This window comes from Cyrtonyx montezumae, unplaced genomic scaffold (genome assembly GCF_038088225.1).
Source record: "Cyrtonyx montezumae isolate F1298 unplaced genomic scaffold, pur_monq_1.0 scaffold_8, whole genome shotgun sequence".
In the NCBI taxonomy this organism is placed as follows: domain Eukaryota; kingdom Metazoa; phylum Chordata; class Aves; order Galliformes; family Odontophoridae; genus Cyrtonyx; species Cyrtonyx montezumae.
This window is the reverse complement of record NW_027072089.1, coordinates 101,423,493-101,451,471: the sequence shown is the minus strand read 5'-3', so window position 1 is coordinate 101,451,471 and position 27,979 is coordinate 101,423,493. Positions and strand designations below refer to the sequence as shown.

At 44.7% G+C, this 27,979-nt stretch overlaps 1 protein-coding gene across 4 annotated transcripts; it reads left to right on the top strand.

The window, feature by feature from the left end:
- Nucleotides 1-146: 146 nt before the first annotated feature.
- ZDHHC3 (zinc finger DHHC-type palmitoyltransferase 3) lies at nt 147-26,427 on the top strand. 4 transcript variants are annotated; one of them, XM_065753739.1, is made up of 7 exons: nt 147-172; nt 8,401-8,730; nt 11,331-11,455; nt 14,299-14,395; nt 16,260-16,341; nt 19,417-19,547; nt 25,453-26,427. In XM_065753739.1, exons 2-7 carry the CDS (start codon nt 8,425-8,427, stop codon nt 25,684-25,686), a joined length of 975 nt encoding a protein of 324 aa, XP_065609811.1. In that variant the 5' UTR covers nt 147-172; nt 8,401-8,424; the 3' UTR covers nt 25,687-26,427. The 4 variants fall into 4 exon arrangements, with proteins under 4 accessions (XP_065609811.1, XP_065609809.1, XP_065609812.1 ...); XM_065753737.1 differs by lacking the exon at nt 147-172 and adding an exon at nt 181-313; XM_065753740.1 differs by lacking the exons at nt 147-172; nt 25,453-26,427 and adding exons at nt 181-313; nt 22,209-23,436.
- Nucleotides 26,428-27,979: the final 1,552 nt, after the last annotated feature.

Below are 27,979 nucleotides of genomic sequence, written 5' to 3'. Positions count from 1 at the left end.
CCTACAGTTCTCTGATTGACGCACTCTCCAGGAAGGGCACTTTCCCTTTCAGGGCGCCGGCCGAGGTCGACGGGCTGCGCGGACCCGCGCCGGGGCCCAGAGCCTGGGGCGGGGCCGCCCGCCGCCACTTCCTGGTTCCTCCGGCGCCGCCCCACCTCCTCGCCGGGATCGCGTAAGGGGACGGCGCTTGGGGAGGGGGGGCCGCGCGCCGCCGAGCCCGGTGCCGCGCGCGGGGCTCCCGCTCCGGCGGGGCGGATGGGAGGCGGCGGCGGCGGGTGCGCGCGGCGTGGGGGCGGCGGGCGGCGGCCTGCGGGTAGGTGGCGGGGCCGCTCCCCGGGAGCGCGGGGCTCCGCGCTGCGCGGGAGGGGTGAGGTGAGGTGAGGGGGGATGCGGCCCGCGACGGTGGACGCGGGGAGGCCGTGGTGTGCTGCCCACGCTGTCCTCCCTCCTGCCCCACCGCAGTGTGTCCTGGCTCCGAGCGCTGCCTCTGGCCCAGCGGCGTTGGTCGCCCCGCGAGGTGCTGGCCGGGGCGCGGGAGGGGCTGCGTATGAGTTCCGTGTGGTTACTGGTCGGGAAAGCGGCGGCGATGCGGGCTGTCTGCATGCGGGGGGCACCTCCAGCGGCGTTTGGCACAGGCAGCGTATCGCCGTGTGTGTTTCTGTTGCCATTTTTCGGTGTAAGAAGCGTGGTTGCAGACAGGGTATGCTGTTTGTCGTTGGAACCGCTTGTTAGGTGACAGACAAGCATGCCGAAGTCTGACTTGCTCCAGCTGATGGAGCAGGTTGGGGGAAGATGGGTGCCCCGTCCCTCAGCCAGAACACACCCGCTTGTACCCCGGCCAAGCTCGTGGCAGCAGTAGCTCTGCTTTGGTGAATCCCAGCACGGGCTCACTACTGAGGATGTTTGGTTCCTGGGCACCTCCAACAACAGCTCTATGTGATCAGTGCAATTTAAACCCATGTGTTGCATTATTTCAGAGATGTGTGCTTGTGCAGCCTTGATCATAGAACACACCTATAGTGAGGTACAGCCTCGTTGAAGAGACTGTGGTGCTGGCAATAGGCAGCCACACTGATCAGCCTGACATTTGTGGCTGCACCCAACTACCCCCCTCTGGTGTTTTCTGAGTGGGGGTGTAGCTCTCCTGGTCTCCCTGCAGTGTACAGCGACCTTTTCCTTAAAATTATGCTCTGGAGTACAGTGGGGTTTTTTGCATTTCTGAGAGCAGATAGCAGGCAATACAATACAGGACAATTTATAACGCCATCCTTTTTTATTTTATTTGCCATGGGCTTAGCTGGCTGAAGCAAACCAGAGCTGAATGATGGTACCTGGAACATCGTGTTTGATTTACACACATAACTAATCTGAAATTCCAGGTTGCTTCAGAGTAAATGAGAAGTTTGAGCTTTCCAGATGAGAGCTGTCTGTTTCCTGGGTTGTGCGAGTGAGAAGAAAAAAAGATAAGCAAGGTGCAGGCTGAAGCTGCAGTGCAGCAAGCCTGCCAGGAGTGCTTCACACACTGCCCTTCTGAGAGGGAGCCCAGAGGAGGGTGGCAGCTTTGGATCTGCAGACACTAAGACCTCAAGCCTTAGTGCCAGTGCCAGCCTCAAGTGCCAGTTCCCAGTCGGTATGCAGGGAGTGACTGCTGTGCAGGGGCAGAGACCTCTCTGAGACTGCTGATGGCTGTGCCCCAGGAACCGTGTGCTTGGCAGTGACTTGGGCCACAGCCTCAGACAGACAAACCTTGGGAGCCACTGCTCCATGAGCTGTAATTGCAAGGAAGGGTGCAGAAAGCTCAGTGTTAGTGTCCTGTGACTGAGGGAGGAGTGTTGAATGGGGGGAAGAGCACAGCCCTTGTTGATGTTTGTTCAGCTCGCCTGGTGGTGGAAGGTATGTATGTGAAGTTCAGCTATGAGTTTTGCAATAACAGGAACGAGGCTTAAAGGTGGTGCAGCTTTTGGAAGTTAGAACAAATGGGCTCAGATTGAAGCAGTAGAGGTAAATAAAGATAATGTGAAGCAGTGTGCTACATAATAAAATAAAAAAGACAGCGAGGCAGTTGCAGCCCTATTTCCAGTCCAAGTGGGAAGGTCACAGTACCCTAGTAAAAACACGGGTGAGAGGGCTGTAGCAGGGGATAAGGATGATGTGTGACACACATCTTTGATCTTTGCAGTGACTGCTTGGGTCATTGATGTCCAATGTAACATGGAGTAGACAGGCAATATATTCTGCTTTGCAGTTAGTCTGATTTCTGCATCTCAGTATCCAAAGGATAACAAAATTAATGTTTACCCATAGAAAATGGGAGACAGGGACCATTTGTGCTTGCCAATGAGACAGTGAGCAAAAGTAATGCTGTTTGCCAACTGAAAAGTTCTTTGTTTGAAAGCCCTTAATACAGGGCAGCTCTGAACATGCAGGTTTTTCCAGTTCCCAAGGTGGCACTGGAGCTCTCTCCCTGGCCAACTCTTAACATCATCAAGTTGGATCATGACAGCTCCAATTTTCCCTTTAGACCTAGAAGTGATATCTTCTGTCACTGTTTCATCAGTGTGTTATTTAATATACACCCTGCGTCCTTCTGTATGTGGTTGCTTAGGTGCAGCATTTAGACATTTTAAATCTGGAAGTCTTAAAGCCTTCATCCACTTGTGAAACTCCCGGATGTGGTAGGGAAGTGTAGACCAAAGTGGGGAAACAATAGGAGAGGCTGAGTGACTGGTTTGTGCTTCTGAAGGGGCTGCAGCAGGGGCAGGGGAGAGCCAAATCTTGGGTTCACCTGAGTGCGTAGGTACGTCTGCTTGCTGAGGGTAGCATTCAGAATATTCTTCAGGCTAGGGATGGTTCTGGTTCTGGGATGAGATAACTAACATGTAAAAACCAACAGTTCTTTTCTGCTTCTCTGGAAAATACATTCTTTATGCCATGAAAACAGCGTGGTTTTTAACACAGGCGTTAAAAACGATACCAGCTGCATAGGCAAACCTTTCTCCTTTGCTATATGTCTTTCCCTTTTTTCAAAAGGCTGATACAGGAAAAATGGAGAATTTGAATTCCCTTGATCGGATGGCTTGCTATCAAGTCCTGAGTCAGCATCCAAACTGGAAAGCTGTCCAGAGGGCTGGATCAGCTCCTCCAGTCACGTCACACAGGACCTGACATCTCTGTGACTCTCTGACAACCGCTGATTGATGTAGCTGAATGTGGGATCAGCCACAGCAGTCCCAAGCCTGACCTGATTCCTTACTGCCTGTGTGTCCTGCATCTCCTTGTCACCCTCCTGTGTGCCTGTACCTTGGACAGTAACTGCTTTGTTGTTGCCTCTTTTCCTGCTCTCAGACTGGCAGCTAAGGGGATTTGTAGGTGGAGGTGCAGCCGTTTGTCAATAACTCAAGGCTCTCAGGGGAGTCTTTGTTGCATTATAATTTATTTATACAATGCATACTTGTTGGTTAAACAGAAATGATATAGGCATCAACCCAGGAGCTGTTGCCATCTGTCCTGAGAGACTGTGTACTACAGACATTCTTTTAATTAAGAAAACATGGCCTTATTTTCCTTACTATTATACTAATGGTATTCCACAGACACTGCAGAAGTTGCTACTTATTTACAGTGGTATCAGTGAGAAAACTGTGGGGTTTGTGCCCTGTGTGGCCACCGCTTCCCAGCCTGTCCGTGTTGGCCCTGAGGCTGAAGTTCTTAGACAGGACAGATGTCTTTGAGGTAATTCCCACTTTGCGCTCTCTCATTAGGGTGAAACTGTTGCCCTTAACGTGGCCTGAATTTCCAGAAGAAAAGTGAAAGTTTGTCTCTACCAGGCATAATGCTGTTCCCCTGCTGCTGGGGTAGCTGCAGTAAGGCTGGCAGAACAAACTCTGTCCTGTGACGTTTTGATCTGAGTCAGCCAATGCATAGTCAGTATGTGCTAATATCCTTGTGCCTAAACCTTCTCTAAACCATTTTAACCAGAGAGAGGTAGTTTTGTCCTGTTTTGTTTTGAACTGTGTGTGGAGTCTTGAAAATATTTTGTTGGAAGTGCAGTTCTATAGCAAATTAAAACCTGCTGATACTAGACTTGCTTTTTTTAGCTGCTGTTCACAGAGCTGCTCAAAGCGTCCCGTTGACCCTCCAGGGTTCTATATACCTGACAGATGAATATGTGGATGGATCTGCAGGAGATGGCCAAAATTCTCAGCATTCTTATTCTACTCCTGTTGATCAGACAGAAGTTTTCACAAACCATTAGGAAGAATACACAGACTATTGTTATTTCCTTATTATTCCTGCTGGAACTTGCTTTGGTGAGTTCTGACAGGCTTGTTGTTAGATCTGGGCTGTTTAAAAACGTGGCAGGAGAAGCGAAGGTAAATATCCTGTTGGTTAGAGGGCACGCTTTCATTTCTATTGCCAAGAAAGTTTAAATTATTTTCATTAATGTTGTTTTATGTATAGAAGACTGAAATGAACTTCAAAATGAGCTTGCAGTTTGTGTGTGTATTTATATAAGTATAGGTCAATTATCGGTGTTGTTAAAGGGATTGTCCAGTGTGTAAAGATCACCTTGTATAGCAGTTACAAATACAGTGTGACCAGTAATGTATGCTTGCTTCCTTTTGATGATAGTAAAAAGTTAACCTGATAATTGTTTATCAGCTCTCAAAATGTTGTCAGTGAACTCTAGTTATGTGTTAGAAAAACAGTCTTAAGGAATGTGTTTACCTTAACTAAGGTAATAATAACCAAACCCTCTAGAAAGGCAGTTTGCCCTGGTTTCTTTCTCTCTTTTTTTTCTTTCCCCCCAGAATTGCTTTAATACAACAGGCAGAACTTGATGTTCAGTGCAGGTAACCTCTCCCCGAGGTTTAATGTTAATAGAGGAAACACTTGCAATGTCTATGCAGTAACAGTGCAGTGTTGCAAGTCATACTGAGGTGTTTGGTTTTTCCAGCATGAGTAATGAGATGAAAATCAGCAGGGTGATGGTGAGCAGTGTACTTCTTGTGAGATCAGAACATCGGACAGCGTTCAGGTACCCTCTGGGTGAAGGCTCAGATTAGTTCTTAGTGCATTCTTAATGTGTTGTTCATCAGTCATGAGCCATTGGAAATAGTTTTGTTTGCTTTTTTTTACATGACTAATGTCAGGTCAAAAGACAGTTACTTAATTTATAAAAGGTGTAATTGTGTATTGTAAGTATTCATTGTATCAGGAAGTGGATTTTAAATTCTGTTTACACTTCTGATGTGTACATTACATAGTCCTTTGGTTATTCCTGTGGTGCTAAATGTCTTTGAAGTAGGAAAGGAAAGGTTTCACTATCACATTGAGCTGACTGGACGTGTTTGCTGTCACTGTCTGATGTTCCTGCTGGCATCCCTGCAGCCTGACATAGTGACATAGGTCCTTGCCAATGGTGTTCACCTGTTGTGTGCTCCTGAGCAGGAGGGGCTGGCATTCCCAAGCTGTGTGACAAACTTTGCTCCTGTGCAGGGTGTTGCCAGGGCAAGTTATTCCCCCATGCTACAATCCCCATTTCTTTTTTAATGTAAAAATATCAGGTTAGCCAACATAAACATGAAGATGTTTCTGTAGGTCAGAACAAGGAATTAAAAGCATTAACTGGTCTGTGTGGAAGGGGAACTGAGACTGTGCTGTTATAGCGTGACTGTGAGATGATGACCTGGATGAAGGGATAGAGTCCACCCTGGGCAAGTTTGCTGATGATTCAAAGTGGGGAAGGAGTATGCATCTGGATGGTACACCAGAAGGCTGTGGTGCCATTCAGTGTGGCCTGTACAGGCTGGTGAGTTGGGCAGAAAGGAACCTGTCGATCTTCAACTAGAGCAAAAGTGTAGGGTCCTGCACCTGGGGAGGAATTACTGCATGCATCAGAGCAGGTTAGGGACTAATCTGCTAGAAAGGAGCTCTGTGGAGAAGGACCTGAGTGTCCTGGTGGGCATCAGGTTGACAATGTGTGTGCCAGCAGTGTGCCCTCATGGCCCAGAAGGCCAATGGCATCTGGGGAGCATTAAAAATAGCACGGCCAGCAGGTCAAGGGAGCTGATCTTCCCCTTCTACTCTGCCTTGAAGAGACTGCACACTGTACTGTGTCCAGTTCTGTGCTCCTCAGTTCAAGACAGAGAGGGAACTTCTAGATATAATCCAGTGGAGGGCCACAAAGATGAAGGGGACAGAGCATATCCTTATGAGGAAAGTCTCAGAGATCTGGAACTGTTTAACCTGGGGGAGAGAAGGCTGAGACAGGATCTCATCACCATTTATAAATATCAAAAGTATGGGAGTCAAAGGGATGGGGACAGGCTCTTTTCAGTGGTGTGCAATGACAGGACAAGGGGCAGCGGGCAAAACCTGCAACACAGTAAGTTCCATACAGGTAACGTACCTGAAAGCACATAAGTGTTTCTCAAGTAATGAGTAGTTTTCATACAACAATTACTGATTTTTCATTTTGTTGCTCAGTGATGACTCTGAAAGCAGTCTTAAATAGCTGAGTGCATTAAATAACACACTTGTCCTCCAGACAGAAGTCGGTACTGGAGGCCTGCGCTGCATTTTACTGACTTCCTTTCTGTACTGCAGAAACTAGACCCTCTGGTGAGGTGCCTCTAGGGTCCTACCAGTTCCTCCTCTGGCACTTCTACAGCAATAGTTTTATTTTGCCTTTTATTTCTGGGATAATTTCCATTGGAGTGAAACCTCTTCCTGCTTTAGCAAGAGCCCTGCATTTGGTTTCTCTTCAGAAGTGTGCCGTTCAGGGCTAAGCCCACAGCTGTAGTCAGTGTACGTTTGTCTAGCTTTCAGCCAGGACTGACCTTAAGGTGATCTGTCAAACTCATTCCTCTGTTGGTAGGAGTTGGCTTTTCTTGCAACTCTTTCATTCATTTGCTTTGGAAAACAAAGCATCAGCAAAAAACAAACAAACAAACAAAGGAGTCTCATGGAGTCTAGGCAGAAAATCCTGGAAGTCAATGTCCAAGGCTGTCCCAGCTTGCTTCTGTACCTCACGTGTCATGTCTAAAACTTTAATATGAAAATTGAACATCTGAATTGCAGTTTTTCATGTTTTTAATTCATTATTGTGTTACTGCCAGTTAAAATATCATTATCAGGCACAAGTTTTATGTCAGCTTTATTTTGAGCTGGCAAACCTGCATAACAGTTCCAGTAAGGTTATTGAACAATGCAATGAAGGTCGACTGCTATCTTGGGGAGGGGAGTCTTTGAAATGCTTTTAAAGTCTGCAGATGTGTAAATATGTATCCTTACGCACGTGTTGAATGTGTGGGGAAAAGATATGGATGCTTTTTGAAAAGATATGAAGCCACGTGTTATGTGTCAAAGCAGGAGGCAGCTGAGATCTTCTGTTGGGTGCGTGCAGTTCAGTGTATTCAGTAGCCAAGCCCATTTTTGTGGAAGGTGGGTCCTGACACGTTGGTTGTGGCATTCGGGCATTTCAGAAGCTGTGCAAACACTTCTTGAAGAAGTGTCCTTGGAAGAAGTGGCTGGCTGTGTGAATGGCGCTTGCGAAGCCTCCAGGTGTGCTCTGATCCTGGGGCTGGAGAAGCTCTCAGTGCAGTTGAATGATCCTTTGCCAGGGCAGCGTAAGCACCCTTTCCTCATGGTGTGAATGTGTTTGGTGGAGCTGCGTGGTGTTTGCCTCCAGGGTCTGCCTGCTTGGTAGATGAAGTGCCTGCAGAGATGGTGGGGACGTGGTGATGGCAGCAGTGTTGTGGTGGTGCCCTTGTTACAGAGCAGACTTAGCCAGGAGTGCCAAAGTGGGGTAAAGGAAATGCAATCGAGGGATGGAGCAAAACAGAGCAGCAGGTTCAAGGAAGCCATAAAACCAGTGGAGGAGGGAAGAGCACAGTCCAGGCAAGACTGGAGAGCTCTATAAAAATCTTTGCATGGGCTGCTGCTTCACAAGTTTCTACCACTGCTCCTCAGTGGTTTGTGCAGGTTGAGCCCCAAGGCTCTTTTTCCTTCCCGGGGTCTGACCCAGCAGAAGGTTTGTGCTGGGCACCACCACGAGGAAAAGAGCACAGGTGTTTCTGCAGCCACTCCTGTTGGCACTGCCTGACCACTGCACTGTACATCAAAGCACTCGTTGCCTTTCCTCAGTGGGGGTGGCTGGACTCGGTGTGTGATTAAGCAAGTCTTAAAAGCACTTAGAGAGTCATATTGGGTAAGAAGTGTTCTGGTAAGTGTGAGAGTCTGGCTTCCAAAGCCATTATGTTTTGTTTGGTACATCTTTTTCACTATTTCACCTCAGTTTCTGCAGTTGGGAGTGTCTCATGCGATCCCATCCCGCCGTGTGAAAGGATTTCGGAGGGCCTTGCGAGGCATTGAGCGCTGTTTGTGATTCTCTTTCAGATGCAAGTATGGACATAATAGCCTATGATGATTTCTTCAGTCCACCGCTTCAGAGATATTGAAAGAACACCTGAATACCTCCAGCCAGAGAAGTGTGTTCCACCTCCTAGCCGTGCTTCCTTGGGAACAATGTGGTTTATTCGAGATGGCTGTGGTATCGCATGTGCTGTCGTCACCTGGATGCTGGTGTTCTACGCTGACTTTGTAGTCCTTCTTGTCATGCTAGTTCCCTCAAGAGATTACATTTATAGTGTCATCAATGGCACGCTGTTCAACACCTTGGCGTTCCTTGCTTTGGCTTCACATTTTCGTGCTATGCTGACAGATCCAGTAAGTATCTCTCCCTCCATGTCTCGGGAAGAAAAAAGAGTGTTTTTCTTATCTGATCAATGTTGAGTAACTCGGTTGCTGAGTGAGTGGCAGATTTAAATAACTTCTGTGTGTCAGCCTGCTGAGAGAGGCTGCTGATGTGGGAGGCTAATTCCTCATCCTACTCCAGTCAAATGCAAAGTTGAGGACCCAGCTGTAGATTCTCCTTGTGAGAGCAGCTTCTCTTTCTGTGCTGAGGAGGAGAGTGTTTCTCTCTGAGACATTTCTCACAAATGCTGGATCTTGTGGCTTGTCATGTCTTGACAAAACAGCAAAGCAGGAAAAGCTGGTTCTAGTTATCTGCCTTGGCAAGCATTACTTCAGCAGAATGGAGCAAAACGTGCATTGTTTTGGAAAGCCATGCTGCCATCTCTCATACTAGTGATTTAATGAAGTTTATGTACCATGCAGAATTGAATATTATGTAAGCACACTACCAGCTGAAAGTTCTTGCGCAGAAAGGAAGCATAAGTATTGGGACACTCACTTACCCCTGTCTGTAGGACATTGCTTCTCTAATAGAAGATAGTTTAATACTGCGATGGTTATTCTGAATGGCTTGTGCTTATTTTGCTTATCAACCTCTGAACAGTACACTCAGTTCAAAGCCCCATTCACACTAGACAGTGGAAGGAAAAAAAAAGCTTGGATTCCTTCTCTCCTTCCTCCTGAGTATTTTTGTTGCTGTTGGGAACGGCGGTGGGTCCCTGATACTCACATTATTCCCTCCAAATGTCATTTCCTACTCGAAACCTTGTTAGGTGCTGCTAGAACTTCAGTGTAATTTTTATTTCTTGATATTCAGCTCTTTCAGAAGCTGCAGAGCTGCAGAAATGGCTTGGTTTGGGGTAGCTTTGCAGTCTGTGGTAAAGCAAAGACCGATTCATTGCATGCTGCTGCTGCTGCTGGACTGAACTTTGAGCAGTGGTTGAGGCTCTGAAACTTGTGATCATCAGGCTCACAAATACAAGGCTGTAGCAATTTGTTATAAAAGCATTATTGCTGTTTTTAATTATCATATGCTGTGTGGCTTTAATGTTGAGGATCTTCTGGTCTCGAGTTATTTTGCAGAGCTAGTGGTAACTCCTGAAACAAAAGCTGTATTTTTAAGCAGGCTGAGCAAGCACAGCATCAGAAAACAGATAAAATCTCTACACAGAGGAATCTGGAAAAAATATGTTAATTCCCAGTGCGCGATTGGTGAGATTTTTGTGTGGTGGAGAGAAACAGTGAGATTTTGTTTTATTTTTTGTAGAGATTTTTGGAAAGAAATCAGCTAGGCAAAATGGAGAAGGGAACAAAGGGAAGAGATGTGGCAACGCAGGGCTGGCAGTGTGAGTCTGGGAGGGTGGAGGCTGCTGGGAGACAAGAGAGCAGCGGCACATCTGGGATCAGAATGAAGCAGAGCACTGCAAAGAAATGGGAATTGTAATCAAAAATTAATGAACACTTGTGTTTTTCAGAATTGATATTGTCCTTTTCAGGAACTGCTTCCTGTGTGTTCTTGCTAAAACCACTCCTTGTGTTTGGATCTTTGCTGCGTGCTGAGAGAGCATCAGTTAGAGCATTTTGTGGAAACTGGTCTTGGTAACCAGTTCCAGATTGGCCAGGGCTGTTGGGAGGTTTATGCAGAAAATTCGCAGGACTGCTCAAGAAAGCCTTATAGTATCAGTTTAATGTGCAATTCTTTTGCTAATATGCATTGTTTTTCCTTGCTGTTGAGAAAAAAGTATAGCTTTAAGATGAGGCTGCTCCATCAGAAATTTGTTAAAACATTCAATCCCAGTTTATTTCAGTATAAAAGCCTACACCTACAGAGTAGGTCAGAGTACCAGCAGTGATTTCATACGTCACTTTTCATCTTTTTTTCCTCTTTTGATAAAATTTATGGCCATGGGCTAGAAACTCTTGAATGTTGGGAAAACCTCTGAAGGCTTAGGCTTCTGCAGCAACAGTGCTTACCTGTTTCAAGACACTTATTTCAATGTCACAGTTGCACTAACAAGAATATTTTGCCTGATCTTACTTAGGGGAAAGGATTCTTAGAGTGCATTGTTTGAACGCTCAACCCCAATTTAAATAACAAATATGCAATGGAAGTATAGCTATGAATATATTAGATGCTTATCTCCAACTGCTGATGTGCAGGGTGGTACTTCAGAAGTAGCTGCTTCTACTCGAATTAAAACATCTGCTGTCTTCAGTTGGTGATGAGAAATACTGGGATGATAAATCCATTGATAGATGTGGGGAGGAAGATAAGAATTCTTAAATATTTAAAGTTTACTGTGGGATTACTGAAGACTGATTCCTTAAATAAGGATTTACTGCTGCTTGTTTTATTTTGTTTTTGAAAGTGATGTTTTAATATATTATTCTATATATCAGGACCACCTTGTTTTAACTTCTTTTTCTGGATTTTCTTGCTCTTCCCAACTCTCTATTGATAGTAGAGAACTTTTTTCCTCTTTCCTCTCCCCCCCTTCCATAGTTTTAAGACATCTCTGTTATTCTGAGGGCTGACAGTGTTGACAGGAAAATCTTCTGGTTTGTTTCTGCAGGGTGCTGTGCCCAAAGGTAACGCAACAAAAGAGTTCATTGAGAGTTTACAGCTAAAGCCAGGACAGGTGGTTTACAAGTGCCCAAAATGTTGTAGCATCAAACCTGACAGAGCACATCACTGCAGGTAAATGTCTCTTAAAGGTCAATGTCCTTTTTATTCTTGAATCAGACCTGTTACCTATAGATTTAGAAGTGATGCTTATTTAAAACTAAAGTTCAGGTAACTTTGTGTGTGTGTGCATATATAATGTATATTATTTCCCAAAAGTTCAGTTTTCCACGTTTTCATTGAGTACTGTGACTTTGTTTTGTGCTTTGTGACAGATCCACATGTCCACTGATCTCTCATGTAATTTCTTTTTCTGGTAGGATAAACTTCCCTGGAGAGAATAACTGATAGTGAGCTTTTTAGTACTAAAAGCAGTGAGCAAAAAAACCCAAAAAACTACTATCTAAAATTCTCTTCTGCTTTTAGAACAAGCAAACCTGCTTTCCAGTACGTAGTTAATGAATTTGCCCTGGTATCTTTTCCTTACCTACCCCCAAACCACAATTCATATTGAGAGAGCTCGTGTCGTGGTTACTGGATTCAGGCAGAGGTCTTGTGGGGAGGGAGATACGTAGATGCTACTCAGCTGAACAAACGTGCTTTGCTGTTTGCATTTTTCAGATCTCAGAGCTTTAGTGTGCACATTTTTTGTTGCTGGCTTTTTGTTGTAATCCAGCTCAGGAGTTGATTATTCAGTAGGAGCAATGTGATCGTTCCTATCACTTATTAATGCTGCTGTAAAATCCCCTCTGACATGTCTTCAATTATGAATGAAGCTTCACATCTGAAATGCTGTCTGGCTGATGACTCACACTGTAGGCAAATGGAAACGTCTGTTTGGCAAAGCACAAAACCTCATGTCCACAGTTCTTTTATCTATTCTTTAAGTTAATTTTGTAGACATTAAATTTTGGAAAACCTATCCACTGTGCCCTAATGGTGTTGAGAATCTTCAGCCCAACATTCCCCGTGGCACAGGGAGATCTGTTGGACCTTCACTCGCCGAGTCTGCGTGTGCATCAGCAGGAGGTGCTGCTAGCTGTGTGCACGAGGGAGCACAGTGCTTTTTGATTCATATGAGTCCCTGGTGCCCAGTGCTGTTCCTTCCAGTGTTTGGAAGCTGGGCTGTTGAGGGGAGTGTATTTGAGTCTGGGCAATCCCTGCTGTTGGTTACTTTTGGTCTTTGGTTCTGTTCTTCCTTTTCCACCAGCTAGTTTCACCTTCTGGCTCTTATCCACCTCCTTTTTGTACACAGGCAGGGAATGGCAAGTCTCCTCCCAGCCTTAGCTGCCTCCTTTGTGGAGCTCTTTGGTTTGACTGCTTCAGCGTGTCCCTTTCTGGGGAGCTAAAACCTGTCAGCAATTGTAGGGGTTGCTTTAGTCCTCAACCTGCTTTAGAGACAAAGGGAAGTGTGTACAGAAAAACTCACAGACTAGATTAGAGTACAGGGAGGCACCCTCCTGCTTTATGCCATCCACCCTTCTCCCCCTGCCTCTTTCCCTTTATTTTTCCGAGTGAACTGTTGACGCTTGTCCTGTTGAAGACTGAAATTTTCAGGCAGATAACATCATCTTTTTACAACACAGCCTGATTTGAGTACCCACATAGCTCAAAAACAATTTTGAGTCGGTTATTCTAGCAAAATGAGGCTTCCTCTGTTGTCCAGCATACCTGTGCCTGCCTGAGCCCTTGCTTTGGCAGCCTGCCCAAGAAGCCTTTCCCTTAGCATCAGGACCATAGCAGCTCATTCGTTGTTCAAGCATGGCAAGGCTCCTTGGGATTAACTCCTCCTGTCATGCAGTCAATGCAGGGCTGTTCAGAGAGAGGCTTTCTATTTTTTATTCAGAAGTGTTCATGTTCTTACATGCTTATGTTTGTATTTGAGGCTCTCTTTATGTGTTTGGGTATTATTGTTTATATTGAAGGTCAAAGTATTTTTAATTCTGAGAAGAAAAAATAAAGTGGGGCAGCCCGCATTTCTTCCTGTTTCAGAGCTGCCAGAATTGTTCTGGGATTGCTGCTGCTGCTCCCTTTTATGGGGCTATTGTTCATTTGTTTTGGGGTTTCGTGTCTTTTCATATTTGATTTCTGTGCTTGTTTGTGCGATGCAGTATCAGGAGACAGCCTTTCGTCTGCTATCATATGAGAAAGCAGCAGAGAAAAAGCCCTCTTTTATTATGAGGCTCGAAGCAGTTACTGACTAACCAGGGGAATGATGTTCACACAAAGTAGCAGTCTTTTAATTATTTGACTTCAAGCCACAGTGTGCCTGCTGGCAAGAACTTGAATTTTGATTTTATTAGTGTGGTTCTTTCAAGTACTTTAACATCTAATTGTACCTCAGATGTATATTGTGGTAATGTCTTCCTGACTGTCTGCCGTGGCTGTTTTATTCCAGACTCTTTTCAAGAGTCTGTTCTCCTGTTTGCTTTGGTTTTGTTCTTCACCAGTTCCTGCTAGCAGAAAATGGTAGGAAATAAACCTCTACCAGCTATTAGCAGTTCTGAAAAATATTTTTACTTACTAGCTGTTTTTCACGTCTTTGTGTTGTAGGTGAGGTTTTTTTTGTTAGTTTTAATCTGTAGATGTTTTCAGAGACCAGGTATGTTAAAACTAGACTAGCACACAATCTTTCCATCTGCCTGAATGTATTTTTCAAACTGTATTTTGGCAGAACCTCTGATAACATTATGAGAATGTATATTGCCTGACATGAATTTTTTACAACAGTTATTTTGTACAATGTGGCTGATTTCGGCAGACATAGAGGGAACCAGGAATATTGATGTGTTGAACAGTAAATTTACAGAGGTTCTAATTTCACTTCTGGTTCTTTCATTTCTTTGTGTTCCTAAAATTTATGTGAAATCTTGTATTCCTGGAACTAAATGCACTATAAATAAAGTTCTTTCTTTCAGCGTTTGCAAGAGGTGTATCCGAAAAATGGACCATCACTGCCCGTGGGTCAATAACTGTGTAGGGGAGAATAACCAGAAGTACTTTGTACTGTTTACAGTAAGTATTTTGCACATGGTGTTTGAGGCTGTCCAGTGTGCAGCCACAAAACGTGGTGTGTCATTTCTGAAGCAGCTCCAGTGTTGGCTTGCTTTTCTTTCCTGTTTCAGGAGAGCTTTTCAGGGAACTCCTGCAGACTCCTGTTTTGCTAATTAGGGACTGCACATGATATAGCAGCTGGGAAAAGGCAGAACAGGAAGTGTTTGCCAGGTCTTGGTGAGGTTTGTTTTGTCAGGTGATTGGCATGCTGTTTCCCAACTCACATGGTTTGTTGATTCTTTCACTCTGTTCTGTGTTTGGTAGAGTTGCAGCTCATACATAAGGTACCTAAATGTCCCTGCAGGAGCATCAGTCTGAGATTGCAGAGAGATGGTGTCACATCCTAAACGAGGAGAGGGAAATCTACATCCCCTTTGGAAAGCATTGTTCACATTCTACTTGGCAAGCAGTTTATTTTCATACTTGAAAACCAAGGAGATGTTTGACTTTTTGTGCTGTTATCTACAAAATAACGTGTCAGAAATCAGGAGCACAGACTTGAATGCTACTTATTTGAGGGAGGGTGGAAGTATCTGTTTCATTAAAGTGACAGCAAACATCCCGTGGGAGTAGTGTGAATGTTGCAAGGCTGTGTCTTAGTGATGCCCTGTTGTATCAATAAGTTTTTGGAGAAATCTGTAGTTTGGAGGAATGATGTTCTCTATGTCACCAAGTAGAAAGGGAGAAATTTTTGATTAAGTGGGAAGTCTTGCTCCTAAACTTATTTTTTACTGTGTGGTTTGTTAGGATGTGGGTTACAGAACAAAACCCCTTTTCTTTCCCTTGAGCAAGGTTTTTTTTTGTTTTGTTTTGTTTTCCACTATGAGGGGTAAGCAAGCTGCTTTAATCATATTTAAAGGATTTTTATTTCCATTAAAATTGCCATTACTTTTAAGTGGGCTCTATTAGTGTAGCCAGTGTAGCTGCAAGAGAAACAAAAGTTTTGGTTTTGTTTATTCTTTTGGTTTTGTTCCTATTTACTCTCTTTAAAACCTGGGGAGCTGAAAGCATGGTAGCTCCTTCCAGCTCTAAGAAGAAGCAGAATGCTCTCCTGTCACCCTTTGCTGCTCCCACAGGGTCGTCCTGTAACAAAATGTCCCTCACACCTGGTATCTCAGGACTCTTGTTACAGTCTGCAGGTCCAGGAGAGTCGTCTTTCTAGCCCTGTCTCTGTAAATTGTAGTGTAGCACTGCCATAGATTGAAGTGTTTTGTTGCAAAGCTAAGACAAGGTTTAAAAAAAATGGATTAAGTACAAAGTGTTGAAGCCTGACAGGGATTTTCCATGCCAGTGTCTGCCTCAGGGAAAAACACTTACTTAAGGGGAAAAAAAATGAAATCCTTTTTCTCAAACTGGAAAATAGATAAAAGTGCTTTTTGTGGCTAAAACAAATCAGCTGTTGTTTCACTGGTAAACTGTAGTGGTCTTGTGCTTGAGAGCGTGGACCTGACCTTTGACAGCATAACACCTCAACGTCAGAGAGCTGCTGGTGTCTGAGAGCTGCACTGTGCTCTGCAGAGGCAAGGGCTGCACACTGGGAGGCCACACTGAGGCGTAGGACGCCAGGCTTTGTGTCCACTTGGCTTCCTATTAAACTTCTTCCCGTGCCCTCAGAGCTGTTGGCAAGGCCAGGAGGAGTTGGGTGTCACCTTGGTGTCTACCACCTTCAGACTGCTTTATTTGGGGAGTGGAGGTTGTTTATTTTTGATTTTAGGTTTTTTTGTTGTTGTTTTTTAAAGTCTGAACACTGTGCTTGATTTTAAGTTGTTGAAAATGGGCATTTTGGTCTTTGCCTGATGCCTATATTACTTTTTTTTCTTTCCAGATGTATATAGCACTGATTTCCCTGCATGCTCTAATTATGGTGGGATTTCACTTCTTGTATTGCTTTGAAGAAGACTGGACAAGTGAGTACTAACAAAGCGTCTCTTTAAAATATTAGCTTATGGAAAAGACCTTATAATTCAGTTTGCTTCTTAGACAAGCCCTTTTATATCAGCTTTAGGAGAATGCCATCAAAGTTCTGCTATGTTATCTTCAATTTTAATGATCAATGCTGGAACTTCATAATTCTTTCTGACCTGCCAGGATCTTTGCCCTGAAAAGTTCTGTTGTGTTGTAGGGCTGATAGTGCCTGAGGGGAAGCTGAGACATGAAGACTCCTAGGTAGTATGTGTGCAGCAAGCTACTGTTTTCCTAAATACAGCACTGATTTCCTGAATGCCAGAGCAAGATAAGGAGAATGTGTATGCTTTTTTTTTAAAGGGTAACGTGAATCATTCTTGCAAGACTGCCAGGAAAACATGTTAACTCAGATCCAAAAATCCACCCTCATGAGAACAAACAATTCCTTTACACACACACACATACACATACACACACAAAAAAAATCAACAACAACCAAAATAAACTCCCAGCCCAGCCCTCATTCTGGAGCAGTGAGTGAGTTAAGTTTTCACATAAGCATTTGAGATATGTTTTTAGAAAATGTGGGTATGGGAAATCCTCTAGATAATGCTGAGTTAAAGAGACAGGTGCCAAAAGTTGTGCATGCAGCTTGCACATTTCTTGGAAAGGCATTAGCTTCCTTCTTCTTATCAGAATCTCCATTTCTCAGAACGCATCATTGCACAGAAGGACTGGTTTTCTTAGCTTACAATACTGTGGAGAATGGGTACATTCGTGCATCTGAGCTGAATTTGATGAGGTTGCTCTGCAGTTCAGAACTTTGCCAGACAGCTGCCAGATGGCACTGAGAATCTGGATGGATTTGACTACAGTGGCTAGGACTGTGAGGGAAAGGATACATCAAAGGCAAGTTCCCCTTCTCCAAGCTCGTGTCTGTGGGGGAAACAGTTTCTCACCTATCCCAGGTTTTGGAGGCTGAAGAGAGCATTTACAAGAGATGGATTTGTTCTTCCATCTGCCTTACATTTTTCCTGGTTGTGCCTGATTATTGCTTATTTCTTAAAGCTTAACATCTGCTCATGGGAGAAATACTCATCTATTTTTTGTTATTTTTTTAATGATACCACGTGCGTACTGCACATGGCACGTGCTTGTGCTGCTTGTTGAGAACAATGCAGTGATTGCCAGTACTGATATTTCAACCTCACGGCATCTCAGAAGAAATCAGAACCCAGAAAAAGAAAAATAATGGGCGAAGGCAGAGTGTCCAACAAGAAATAGACAGATGGGTACTTTAATTTGTAAGGAAACAGTGATAGTTTTCAGTGATTACAACCTGGGAAGACATTACCTGCAAAAACATGGTGCTAAATTTGATGCGTATCAAGGAATGCTTTGTAAAGACAAAATAGTGGAACTGAAAAGAAGTCTGTCATCTCACCAAAATCTTTTTTATAAGGTTAAAACTCAAACAGATTCTGTTATAAAAGCTAACTACATGGCAGCAGAAAAAAAAACTGAACTATTTACTGATGGTGTGTTTATTAAGCAGTGTTTGGAAAGTGTGGCAGATAGTGTGTCCTGATATCTGGTATGGCTACTGATTGTGCCCCAGCCATGACTGGTAAAAAGGAGGGATTCATTAAATTAAGAGGAGGTGATGCATTTGCCACCAGCAACTCACTTTTGATGAAATATCACTGCATTGTAGATCCAAGAAAATGTATGTGCAATAGCTTTAAAAATGGATGAAGTCATGCAAATCATTATCTAAGCTAAGAAGTGCATAAAGTCCAATGGGTTGAATTGTCACCAGTTCCAGGAGTTCCTTAAAAGCATGGATGCAATTATGAGGGCATCATTTACTTTCCTGAAGGAAGATGGCTAAGTCAGGGTAAAATGATGAAGAGGTTTTATGATGGGTGACATGAAATCAAGTCATCTGTGGAATCAAAGGGAAAATCTGTGCCAGAACTTGAAGATAAAAAGTACTCAGATTTAGCAGTTTTTGGTGGATTGTTCATTTAAACGAATTAAACATGTGTCTTCAAGGTGAAAATCAGCTTACCTGTGCTATGTTTCAAACTGTAACAGCATTTAAAATGAAACAAATTGTGGCAAGCTCAAGTGATGGCAAATAACTTCATGCATTTTGATGTGTTGGCTAAACACAGGCCTGTGAACAGCAAAAAAATGTGCAGCTCTGCTTTCTGGCTTGATAAGGGAATTTGAGAATAGCTTTCAAGATTTCCAAAAGAATCGTCAGGTTTTTTTTTGCATGTTTGCGACTCTGTTTTCAGTTGACATAAATACGCTGCCTGCACATCTTCAAACAGAATGTGTAGAGCTTAAATCAGACATTTGAGTCAAAGAAAATTTGATCTTGTCTTGTTACTGAACTTCTATAAGGTCTGCCTTAACAGAGAAAAATAACCTGTGCTTCACAATCATGCCTTATTCACACCATTGCTTTTTGGCAGTACATACACTTGTGAGCAGTTGTTTTCAAGAATGAATTAGGGGAAGAATAATACTTCATCAAAAATCTCTGATGAGCACCTTGAGAACTCACTAAGATTTGCAGCCACTTCCACTGAATCAGGCACTGATGCACTAATTTCATAAAAACAAGGCCAAACATCTCACTAGTTTTATAGTTTTATTGCTGTTTTTTACATTTTAATTAAAAAATATATAAAAACATGAGTTTTGTTACTTTGTTATACATTTTATAGGCAGCTCATGACAATTCTTCTTCACTCAGTGTGGCCCAGGCAAGCCAAAAAGTTGCACATCCATGCTATAAATGAGAGAGTAGAAAGGGCTCCTGACTAGCAGGCTGGGAAAATGCTTCACAGGAAAAGAAAGCTGCTGCTTCCTAAAGCATCTCGAGGTTTTGTTGTTGTACTTGTTGCTTTGTTAAACTTGTAGGAGTGATTGCTTTATTGTTGTGCATCCTCTAGAAGTATGATCACCATGTGGTTTATTTTGAAAACTCATGGCCTAGAGGGTGTTTTGCAGCTGCTGCATTACCTGATCTCTCCCTTTCCAACTCCATTGTTTCGTTTTCACAGAATGCAGCTCCTTCTCTCCTCCAACCACAGTGATCCTTCTCATCCTCTTGTGTTTTGAGGCTCTCCTCTTTCTCATCTTCACCTCGGTTATGTTTGGGACCCAAGTACACTCCATCTGCACTGATGAAACGGTGGGTGTGTCACGCCCTCTTTCCTTTACCTTGTCTCTCACCATTAGTAGAAAGAGTGATGGGGTTTTACCTCATTGCATGGGGAATTCATTTGTACCCTTTGAAGAAAAATCCAATGTGACCAACTGAACCAGCACAGTGCTAGATTGGGCTCTCTGAAAGTCACTGTGGGGAGCAGTGTACATCTGCATAATTACTAGCTGGGATGTTGTGGGATCAGTTGTTACCTTTGGTAAGGTAAAGCATTGGTAATGGGGTTTATTCTGTACACATTCAAGAACTGTAGATTCAAGAATATTTTTCCTTTAATGAAGGGCTGCTAGGCTGGTGGTTTAAATTTTGCTGTGCCCCTGATGGTGTCACAATGTGCAGCTTTATGTGCTGGAAAGTTTTCAGTTAAGCAGTTCAAAAACCATTCTTAGGGGAAGAAAAAAAAACAACCAACCAAACAAAAAACAGCAGGGGAAAGTGGAGACATTCCTGGAAATAGAATAAAGTCCAATAGTGGTGGGTACAGTTGTCTACGAAGCCACTGTGTTTGAATGCATCACAGCAGAGGTGACGTAGTGATGTTGCTGCTCTTGTGTTGCTGCATTTGCCTACTTCTGTGAAGTTGGAGCTGGTGTCTCCTGGTGGTGCTCCCACACATGAATGCTGCTGGCTTTCACCAAGCATGCTCAGATATATGATAGCCTCACGTCAAAAGACTGGAATTAACTGGAGCGACTGAGGAGCAATTACAGTCTTAAAAGAGGGACAAAAGTGCTTTGCTTTGTGTAGTTTTCCTTACCCTTTGCTTTACTCATGGCCAGTTGAAGCTAGCATAAATATTTTGGCTGCCATTGGAGAGCTGTGGTTGTCATTACAGTGTGTAAGAACCCATTGCTCCCGAGCCTTCTTTACAGTGCATGTTTTTCTGCCTGGCTTCTGCTAAAGGCTGACATTCACACTGAAGCTCTTCTGTGTTCAGAAGGGGGCTGCAGCTATTCTTCCTGCCAGGGGGACCTCCACAACAGAGTACAGTGTCATCCAGAACAACCAGGTCCTGCCTGAGTTAATCAGTACGAGTGTAAATTAGCAATGCTCTCTGTGAAACCATCACCCAGATTTCTCATTCTTTGAAACTTGGCAGGAGTTTCTAGAAGCTGCTTCCCACAGTCAGGTACACAAATAAGTTTCCTTCTTTCCCTGTCCCCTCGAATTGTGGAAAGTCTTAGATGTGAAAGAATGATGTCACAAATTCAGATTAAAAGTATGGACACTCCCTGTTTGGTGGTGGGGTTTTGCTTTTGATTTATTTTTTTAATATTTTTAATATTTAGCAGTGAAGATATTGCTCTTTGGACACTTCTGTATTGTTTGTTAATTTTGCTAGCTTTGAGCTAGGTGTGTCTGGCAAACAGTCTCTTTTGAGCGCAGATTATTTCCAGGTGAAATTCTACCTGATGTGGTCACTTTCAGTGCTTTGTGCCACACTCTAGAGACGGGGCTGCGCTGTAACCTTTCTCACCTTCATCCAGTCCCTGGGAGACCTCCTTGTCCATCACATGCATGCTGTCCCCCTGGGATGGTTTCTCTCTGCCCGGAGGCACACAGATCTGCAGTATTTTGCCTCTGGAGGTGACATTATCAGGGGTCACTGCAGCTCATGCAGTTGGCTGAGCTTTCTCTGCAGAGCACCCAGAACTGGTAACTTGAGACACACAGATGTACTCCAGTGCATTAATCTATAGCACAGAGAGGCGTGTAGGTCAGAAGAAGCTTACCTTGCAAAAGATCGTGAGTTAAGAACGTAACAATCTGCCTGCCAGTGCTACCCGTGGAAGAATAATGCTCTCCAGTGTCCACACCAGTTAATTTTGCTTCTGTGGCAGCCAGTCATGGCTTCCCTGGAAGATTCAGTTCACGTTTATGGGTTTTAGGTATCATACAGGTTCGAGTTGGTGGAGTTTTTAGGTCGTTGTTTGTTTTTTGTTTTAAAAATGACTGAGCAGTGAGTGTTCCAGCTGACTGCTTGATGGCTTGGTTTTATTTTCCCTCTAACCTTTACTAAACAACACTAATGGTTTCTCTCCAATTGGTGTCTTATTTAACCTTTTCTCCCTGCTGTCAGCCCATGCATGTTTTGGCAGTGTTTTAATGAAGCACGAAGAGGCACCGGGTACACTTAGCCACATGGAGCTGTGGGCACTTCCTGAACTTGCTTGGTGAATCTGGGAGCATTATAGAGATTATCTTGTTGGGTTTTTTTGTCTGCAAACTTAGAATCGTTTCCTCTAAATTGTATTTTATTTTTTCCATCTGGTCAGCACGAAATGCTTTCAGCCATTAAAGCGTGTGCTTTGGATTTGGTTTTATGCGGTGGGGATTTTTAATTGACAACAGAGGCAATTGGAGGGCAGGTCTTAAAAAGGTTTGATGAAATTTCCAGGCCTGAACAAAATTAAAGCAGTTCTATTTCCGAGAAATATTTTCTTTCTTTTTAATATTAGTAATAGTAGTAGTATAAAGCAGTGAAAAGAAAAGGAGAGGCTCTAAAGATGCATTTTAATGTTCTTACTCCGTCCTTTGGATAAGGGGTAACCAAGAGTAGACCTTTCCTCAAACCCAGAGCTGCAAAAACTGAGCGTTTGACTGAAAATGTGATATTTCTGTTTTCAGGGAATAGAACAATTGAAAAAGGAAGAGAGAAGATGGGCTAAAAAAACAAAATGGATGAACATGAAAGCAGTATTTGGCCATCCGTTCTCTATAGCATGGCTTAGCCCATTCGCAACACCAGACCAAGGAAAAGCAGACCCATACCAGTATGTGGTCTGAGGAATTGTTGACCAGCATTTCCACTAAGATAGAAACATACTGCAGCACTACTGTTTAAATTTTCCATGAATGTTTAAAAATGAAAAGCAAGACAAACTATTTTTTTTTTATGTCTAAAGAATGGCTGATAATTGCAGAGAAAAAAAAGCCCTGTATTCCACTACTTCAGATAATTCTATATCTCTGGCTGAAACTGCTGCCGCTGCTTTTTCTTTCTTTCTTCTGTTTTTTTTATTTTATTTTATTTTTTATTTTTAATCTTGTTAACTTTACTGGCCTTTGTTTCTCCCTGCTTTCTGTATGGCATAACTAACGCGAAGGGGATTTTCCTCCTCCGTTGCGACCCACCTCTTCTGAGTAAATTTTCCTGACTGTGATGTGAGCTCTGTGGAAGACAGATGAGTGCCAAGTCCTACACAGACACCTTTGGACTTCCTGAAGGAGCGCGTCGCTCTTTCGGAGGTGACCTTGAACCAGGAAGTAGACACTTCACTTTATCAAAGGCACAAGACGAGAACGCGACACAGCAAGAGAGCCAGTTGACCTGGTGATTACACACCTCCAGTATCTAAACCAAACATTGCCAAGAATGCTTCCCCTTTGTTCTTCCTTCCAGCTACAGGATCGATTCCATCCTTCTGGCATTGCTTTGTTCCCTCCCTCGAGCGTGGGAGATTGTTGCCCTCTTAGGGTGACCGGGGCAGATTTAGAAGACTTGGTGGATTTCTTTAAATGCCTTACGTTCGCAGGAAAGAAAGAAAAAGAATTCGATTTCCACATGCTTAGAATAGCAGCAGCATCGTGTTGGTGTGGTGTGTTTGTCTTGGTGAATGAGCTGTTGGAGCAACGCCTGTTGAATAGTGTTGAAAAACTGATGTGAGTGCCCAGAGGAGGACGGATAAAGGCTTAACGTCGGTGGGATGCGTCGTTGTGCCAGGGAGATTGAGTCTGCGTTCTCAGCGTCGCCCTGCTGTAGAGCTTTGTAAATCTGGTTATCGTGTGTATGCACACCTGTGCAAAGGCACACCACGTGTACGTGTGTTAAAACTGGGAAATGTTGATGGTAAGGAGCGTGTGTACCACTGTGGACTGCGCACGGTGGAAGAGGGAGGGGGCGGAAGGCGTTCCCAAAACAGGTAAGGCCAAACCACTCATAACTGTGACTGATACCTGGTGTTCAGGCAGGAATCTTGCTGTATTTTTGGATCATTACTCCAGTAGACTTAGCAGAATATTGCAAACGAGGGAAAAAATACAAATGAGCTGTGTCCAGGAATCCCAAGGAATCTTTTCTTTCCTTGGTTTAAATAAAAGCCGTATATATATATATATTTTTTTTTTTTTTGGAAGATGATGTGTTTAGACTGCTTCAAAGCCATGGGGGGATGGAGGGAAATCAGGGAAGGAGAAGTTCAGTGGATGTCTCATTTTGGAAGTAATGTGAATGCTGCATCTTTTCAATCTGTCAATGCTTCCATATGGAAAACAAATGCAATAAACTTTTCCAAAAAAGACCTGCTTTGCTGTTCTTACTTTCTTTGGGAAAATCTGTAAGGGCAGCAGACTTTCTGGCTCTCCCAGGCAGCGCTGCCTGATTTCAGGCTCTGGTTCTGCTTTGTCGTGGCTGATGCAAATGGGAGCACAGCCGTGCTGAGAGGTGGAGTTATGCTGTTTGCCAGTTCTGCTTGTGCCTTCCTTTTGGGTTTTACAAGCACATTGAAAGAACCCAATGCTTTCTGAGCCACGAGAGCTGAGTGCCAGAGCCCCCAGCACCCTGCGTGGCTCGTCACCTAAACAGGTGCTGAGGGAGATGGGGCGAGGAGCCAGTTGCACACTGCTGCTGGTAAAATGATAAGTTCTTGACTGCTGATTCTTTTCCCACTCGTCTCTATTTATCTGCGCTTGCACATCACAAATTAAACTTAGGTATCTTGGGAACATTTCTTTATCTTTCCCTCCCTTTCTGTAACCTTCTTCACGCCCTGCTGACCGTGGCAGCCAGCCAGAATGCGAACAGGAGCTGATTTTTTAACAGTTTTGTCTGTTCTGAATACGTGCCCTGGAGGGATCAGCGAGGCTGGGCACAGAGGACAGGGAGAGCTTTGCCCTGCCTGCTGTGCTGCTGCTGGCTGAGCTGCCCTTAGCACAGCCTCGGGCTGATCTCACTTAGTGCCATGATTGGCAGGCGCTGTTCTGAGCGATGGGTGATGGTTTGGGATGGGGGCTTGCTGCTCCAAACGCCTTGAAGATCCTAATCCCCATTTCAGCAGTGTGGATTGAACTGGGTTACACAACCAGTTGCTCAGAGAAGCTGTGGTGCTCCATCCCTGGAGCGCTCAAGGCCAGGTTGGATGGAGTCCTGGGCAGCCTGACCCAGTGGGTGACGGCCCTGCCCATGGCAGGGGCTGCAACTGGGTGGGCTTTAAGGTCTCCTCCAAGGTTTCCAGAGTAAAACATAGGTGCTCTGGACCTGAGCCCCTACAGGAAACGTGTGGCCCTACTGGTGGTGTTGGGAAGAGGACGGGTTGGAGCTGGCCCAGTGCTCCTTCACGTGGGATTGGCCTTGGACAATTTGTGAAGCAGTAATAGTGTTCATCAATATTTGCTCTTAATTGGCTCCAAAAGTGTTTTCATATCAATATCATTACCAATCCACTGTCTGGCTGTAGTAATTCCCAGTGACAGGGAAATACAGCAGCATTTTCCTGTATCTGAACTACTGTTAAAAAAGCCTGAATAAGGTGAAATGTCAGGTTGTGGTGGTATTTTGTTACTTGCTGGAGGGATTCTAAAAGCACTGGGAGAAGAGATCCAAGTTTGAAAGAGGAATGGCTTTCCAGAAGCCTTCTTTTTACCAAGCAATAACAACTTATACCCAAATAACGCACCAAGACTAGGACTGTCCAAGAGCTGAGTCTTATTGTTGGGGGTTTAATGTTATGTCTGGGGTTGAACCTATTGGTAAAGTAGGATTTCTGCCTGCCTGCCTCTCTGTCCTTCTTGGTGGCTAAGCTGTGAGCATCATGACTCAGCTCAAATACCCACTTTGGACGTGAAACGACCCCAGACTCTTCTCTTCTTTCAGGGTATTGAGCGCCTTAAGAAGCAGAAGCCGACATGGGAGCGGACCAGTGGCTGGGAGGGGATGAAGGCGGCCTTCGGCGGTTCCCTATCCCTGTCCTGGCTCAACCCCTTCTCCAACCTGGACTGCAGGAGCCCACCGCCGGCCCCCGCTGCCCCCGCAGCCGCCATCATGACACAGGAGGAGATCGAGCAGTTCCTGGCTCGGGAGGTGTCCATCCAAGTGCCCCACGAGTAGCAGAGCATCCTCCCAGGGGGCAAGGGATGCTTCCAGGCGGTGTGTGTTATTTTATTAACTACTTGTGGCGGAGAAGCAGGGTGGGTTTTCTTGTCTTTTGTTTTTAAAGCGTATCTGCGGGTACTTTTGGTGCAGGATATAATTCAGGACTATTTATGGGGAAGTCGGGTACTGCACCAGCAGAAGCAATGCAAATCTCTAAAGCGAGTTTTACCAAAAGTGAGAGCCACATCCCTTTGGAGCTGTGTCCTGCCTTACCACACTGCTCTCGTGTGGCCTTCAGGGAGAACCCCAGGTGTGGGATTGGAGGCGTGGGGCCTCACTGTGCTGGCTGGATGAGTGTTGCCTATGGCTCCTGCCCATGCCTGCATTCAGAGGTGATGCTCCAGGCATCGGCACTCTAACAACCAAGATCTCTTCTGGTTTTTGGCTATTTTTGCCTTGTCATCTCCTCCACCTTACTGACAAGTGACACCTCACCTGGGCAAGGTGCTCCTGGATTCCCTCCACAGGTTGTGCAGCTTTGAGGCCCCGTAAAGTGCAGCAAAGGTAATTATCGCCTTGGGAAAGAGAGGTGAAGGAGTTGGGGGATTAACCGAGGTATTGTGGAAGACCTGGATTAACTTTCAGTTATTTATGGAAGCCCAAATTCCACTTGGTAATTGCAAGATATTTTTTTCCCTTATGGCAGTGATAAGGGATGAATATGTGGTAACGAACAGCTTAGCAGGTGGCTGGTCAGAGCCCGATGGGGCCAAAACCCAGAAAAACAAAGGGAGATGTTTCAAACCATAGTGACCTCCTGTTTCAATGAGAAACAGATTTAAGGGAAAAAAATACATAAGGAACTGTGTGTCTATAAGAAATGTCTTGGGTAAAGGGAAATGTGCTGCACTTTGGGGAAACTGAAGTATCCTCTTGCTGTAGGTTGGCCCTGCATAGCAGTGTGATGGGGAGGAGGGAGGCTGTCTCGCTTCTGCACCGGCCCTCATGTCTGAACATCAGGGTCTGCATCACAGGGAGTGTGAATACACAGGGGATTTCCTGCAGGGAGAAGTGGGGGTGTGTAAGGTGGAAGCTGGGAGCAGCTCGTGTTCCTCAGCTGTGGGCTTCTGTTCCCAGTTAACTCTCCAAACTGTGGGTGGGGATGGAGCTGTGGGGGCCTCAGGAAACCAGCACTGGAAGCAGTGTTTGGGGTAATACATCAGCTGCATCCGCAGTACTGATTGCTGGACGGGGGCTCCTTCAGCCTCCTGCATTGCTCCTCAGCTGTGGGTTTGTGTGTTGTTTTAATGGCTGAAACTGGAAAGCAGCAGGAAGGGGGACTCTGCTCTGCTGTCACATTGTCACCCATCAGAGGGGCAGGAGCTGGAGGGATGCTGGCATCGGGAAACCAGAGTGTTCCCTCACTCCTCGATACCTTCCTGCTCAGCCTTGGTACAGTGTGGCAGAAGTCTGAAACAGCAGAAGTCCTCATGAGTTGGAGAGATCTGCTTTATTCCAAGCCCTAGGATCCACCTCATAGTGCAACTCCCAGCAGGTAGCTTGAGACCAAAGTGATTTCCATGAAATTGAAACCAGCCCCCTTGCCCTCCCCATGGCATCGTGCCTTCATCTCCAGCCTGGGCTGCAACTCTCCAAGAAGGGACCTGGGTTGGGCTCCATCAGCACTGCAGCATGAGGCTTCAGTCCATGGCGTATGGGATCACAGTGGCCATGGGCAGCATTCATGGTCTTTTAAAGCAGGCTTTCTATGCAAGTAAAGAACCTGTATCTCTCGGAAATATATATATTTTTGGTAACTGTAACTCTGGTTTATGCCTCCGGATGCTAACTGTACTTATTAAAGAATTAATACTACCATGCTACAGACTGTATTCCTCCATTCCCACTCTGCCCTGGGGGACTCGGTTGCCCTGTGGAGCCGGGTGATCTTTGAGGTCCCTTCCAAACCAAATCATTCTATGATTATATTATATGAACCTATGGCCGGGGATGCTTGAGTGCCTCCAGGGCTGGGGCTCCACAGCTTCTCTGGACAGCTGTGCCAGATAAGGGGTGATGTGCTTCCAGGAGAGCGCTGGGATGGTGGTACTTTCAAAACGTGCACCCCACCCTCAAAATAATAACAGGGAAGGGTGCAAGAGGGGAAGAAGATGCATGGAGGATGCTGCTGGGGGAGGCTGTGCCAGGTCTGCTCCATTTGCTAAATAAATTTGCCAGCAGAGAGAGAGAGGAAAGCATGTGGGGAGTTGCTTAAAATGTGTCTTGAGCTCCAGTGCAGCGAGGTCTG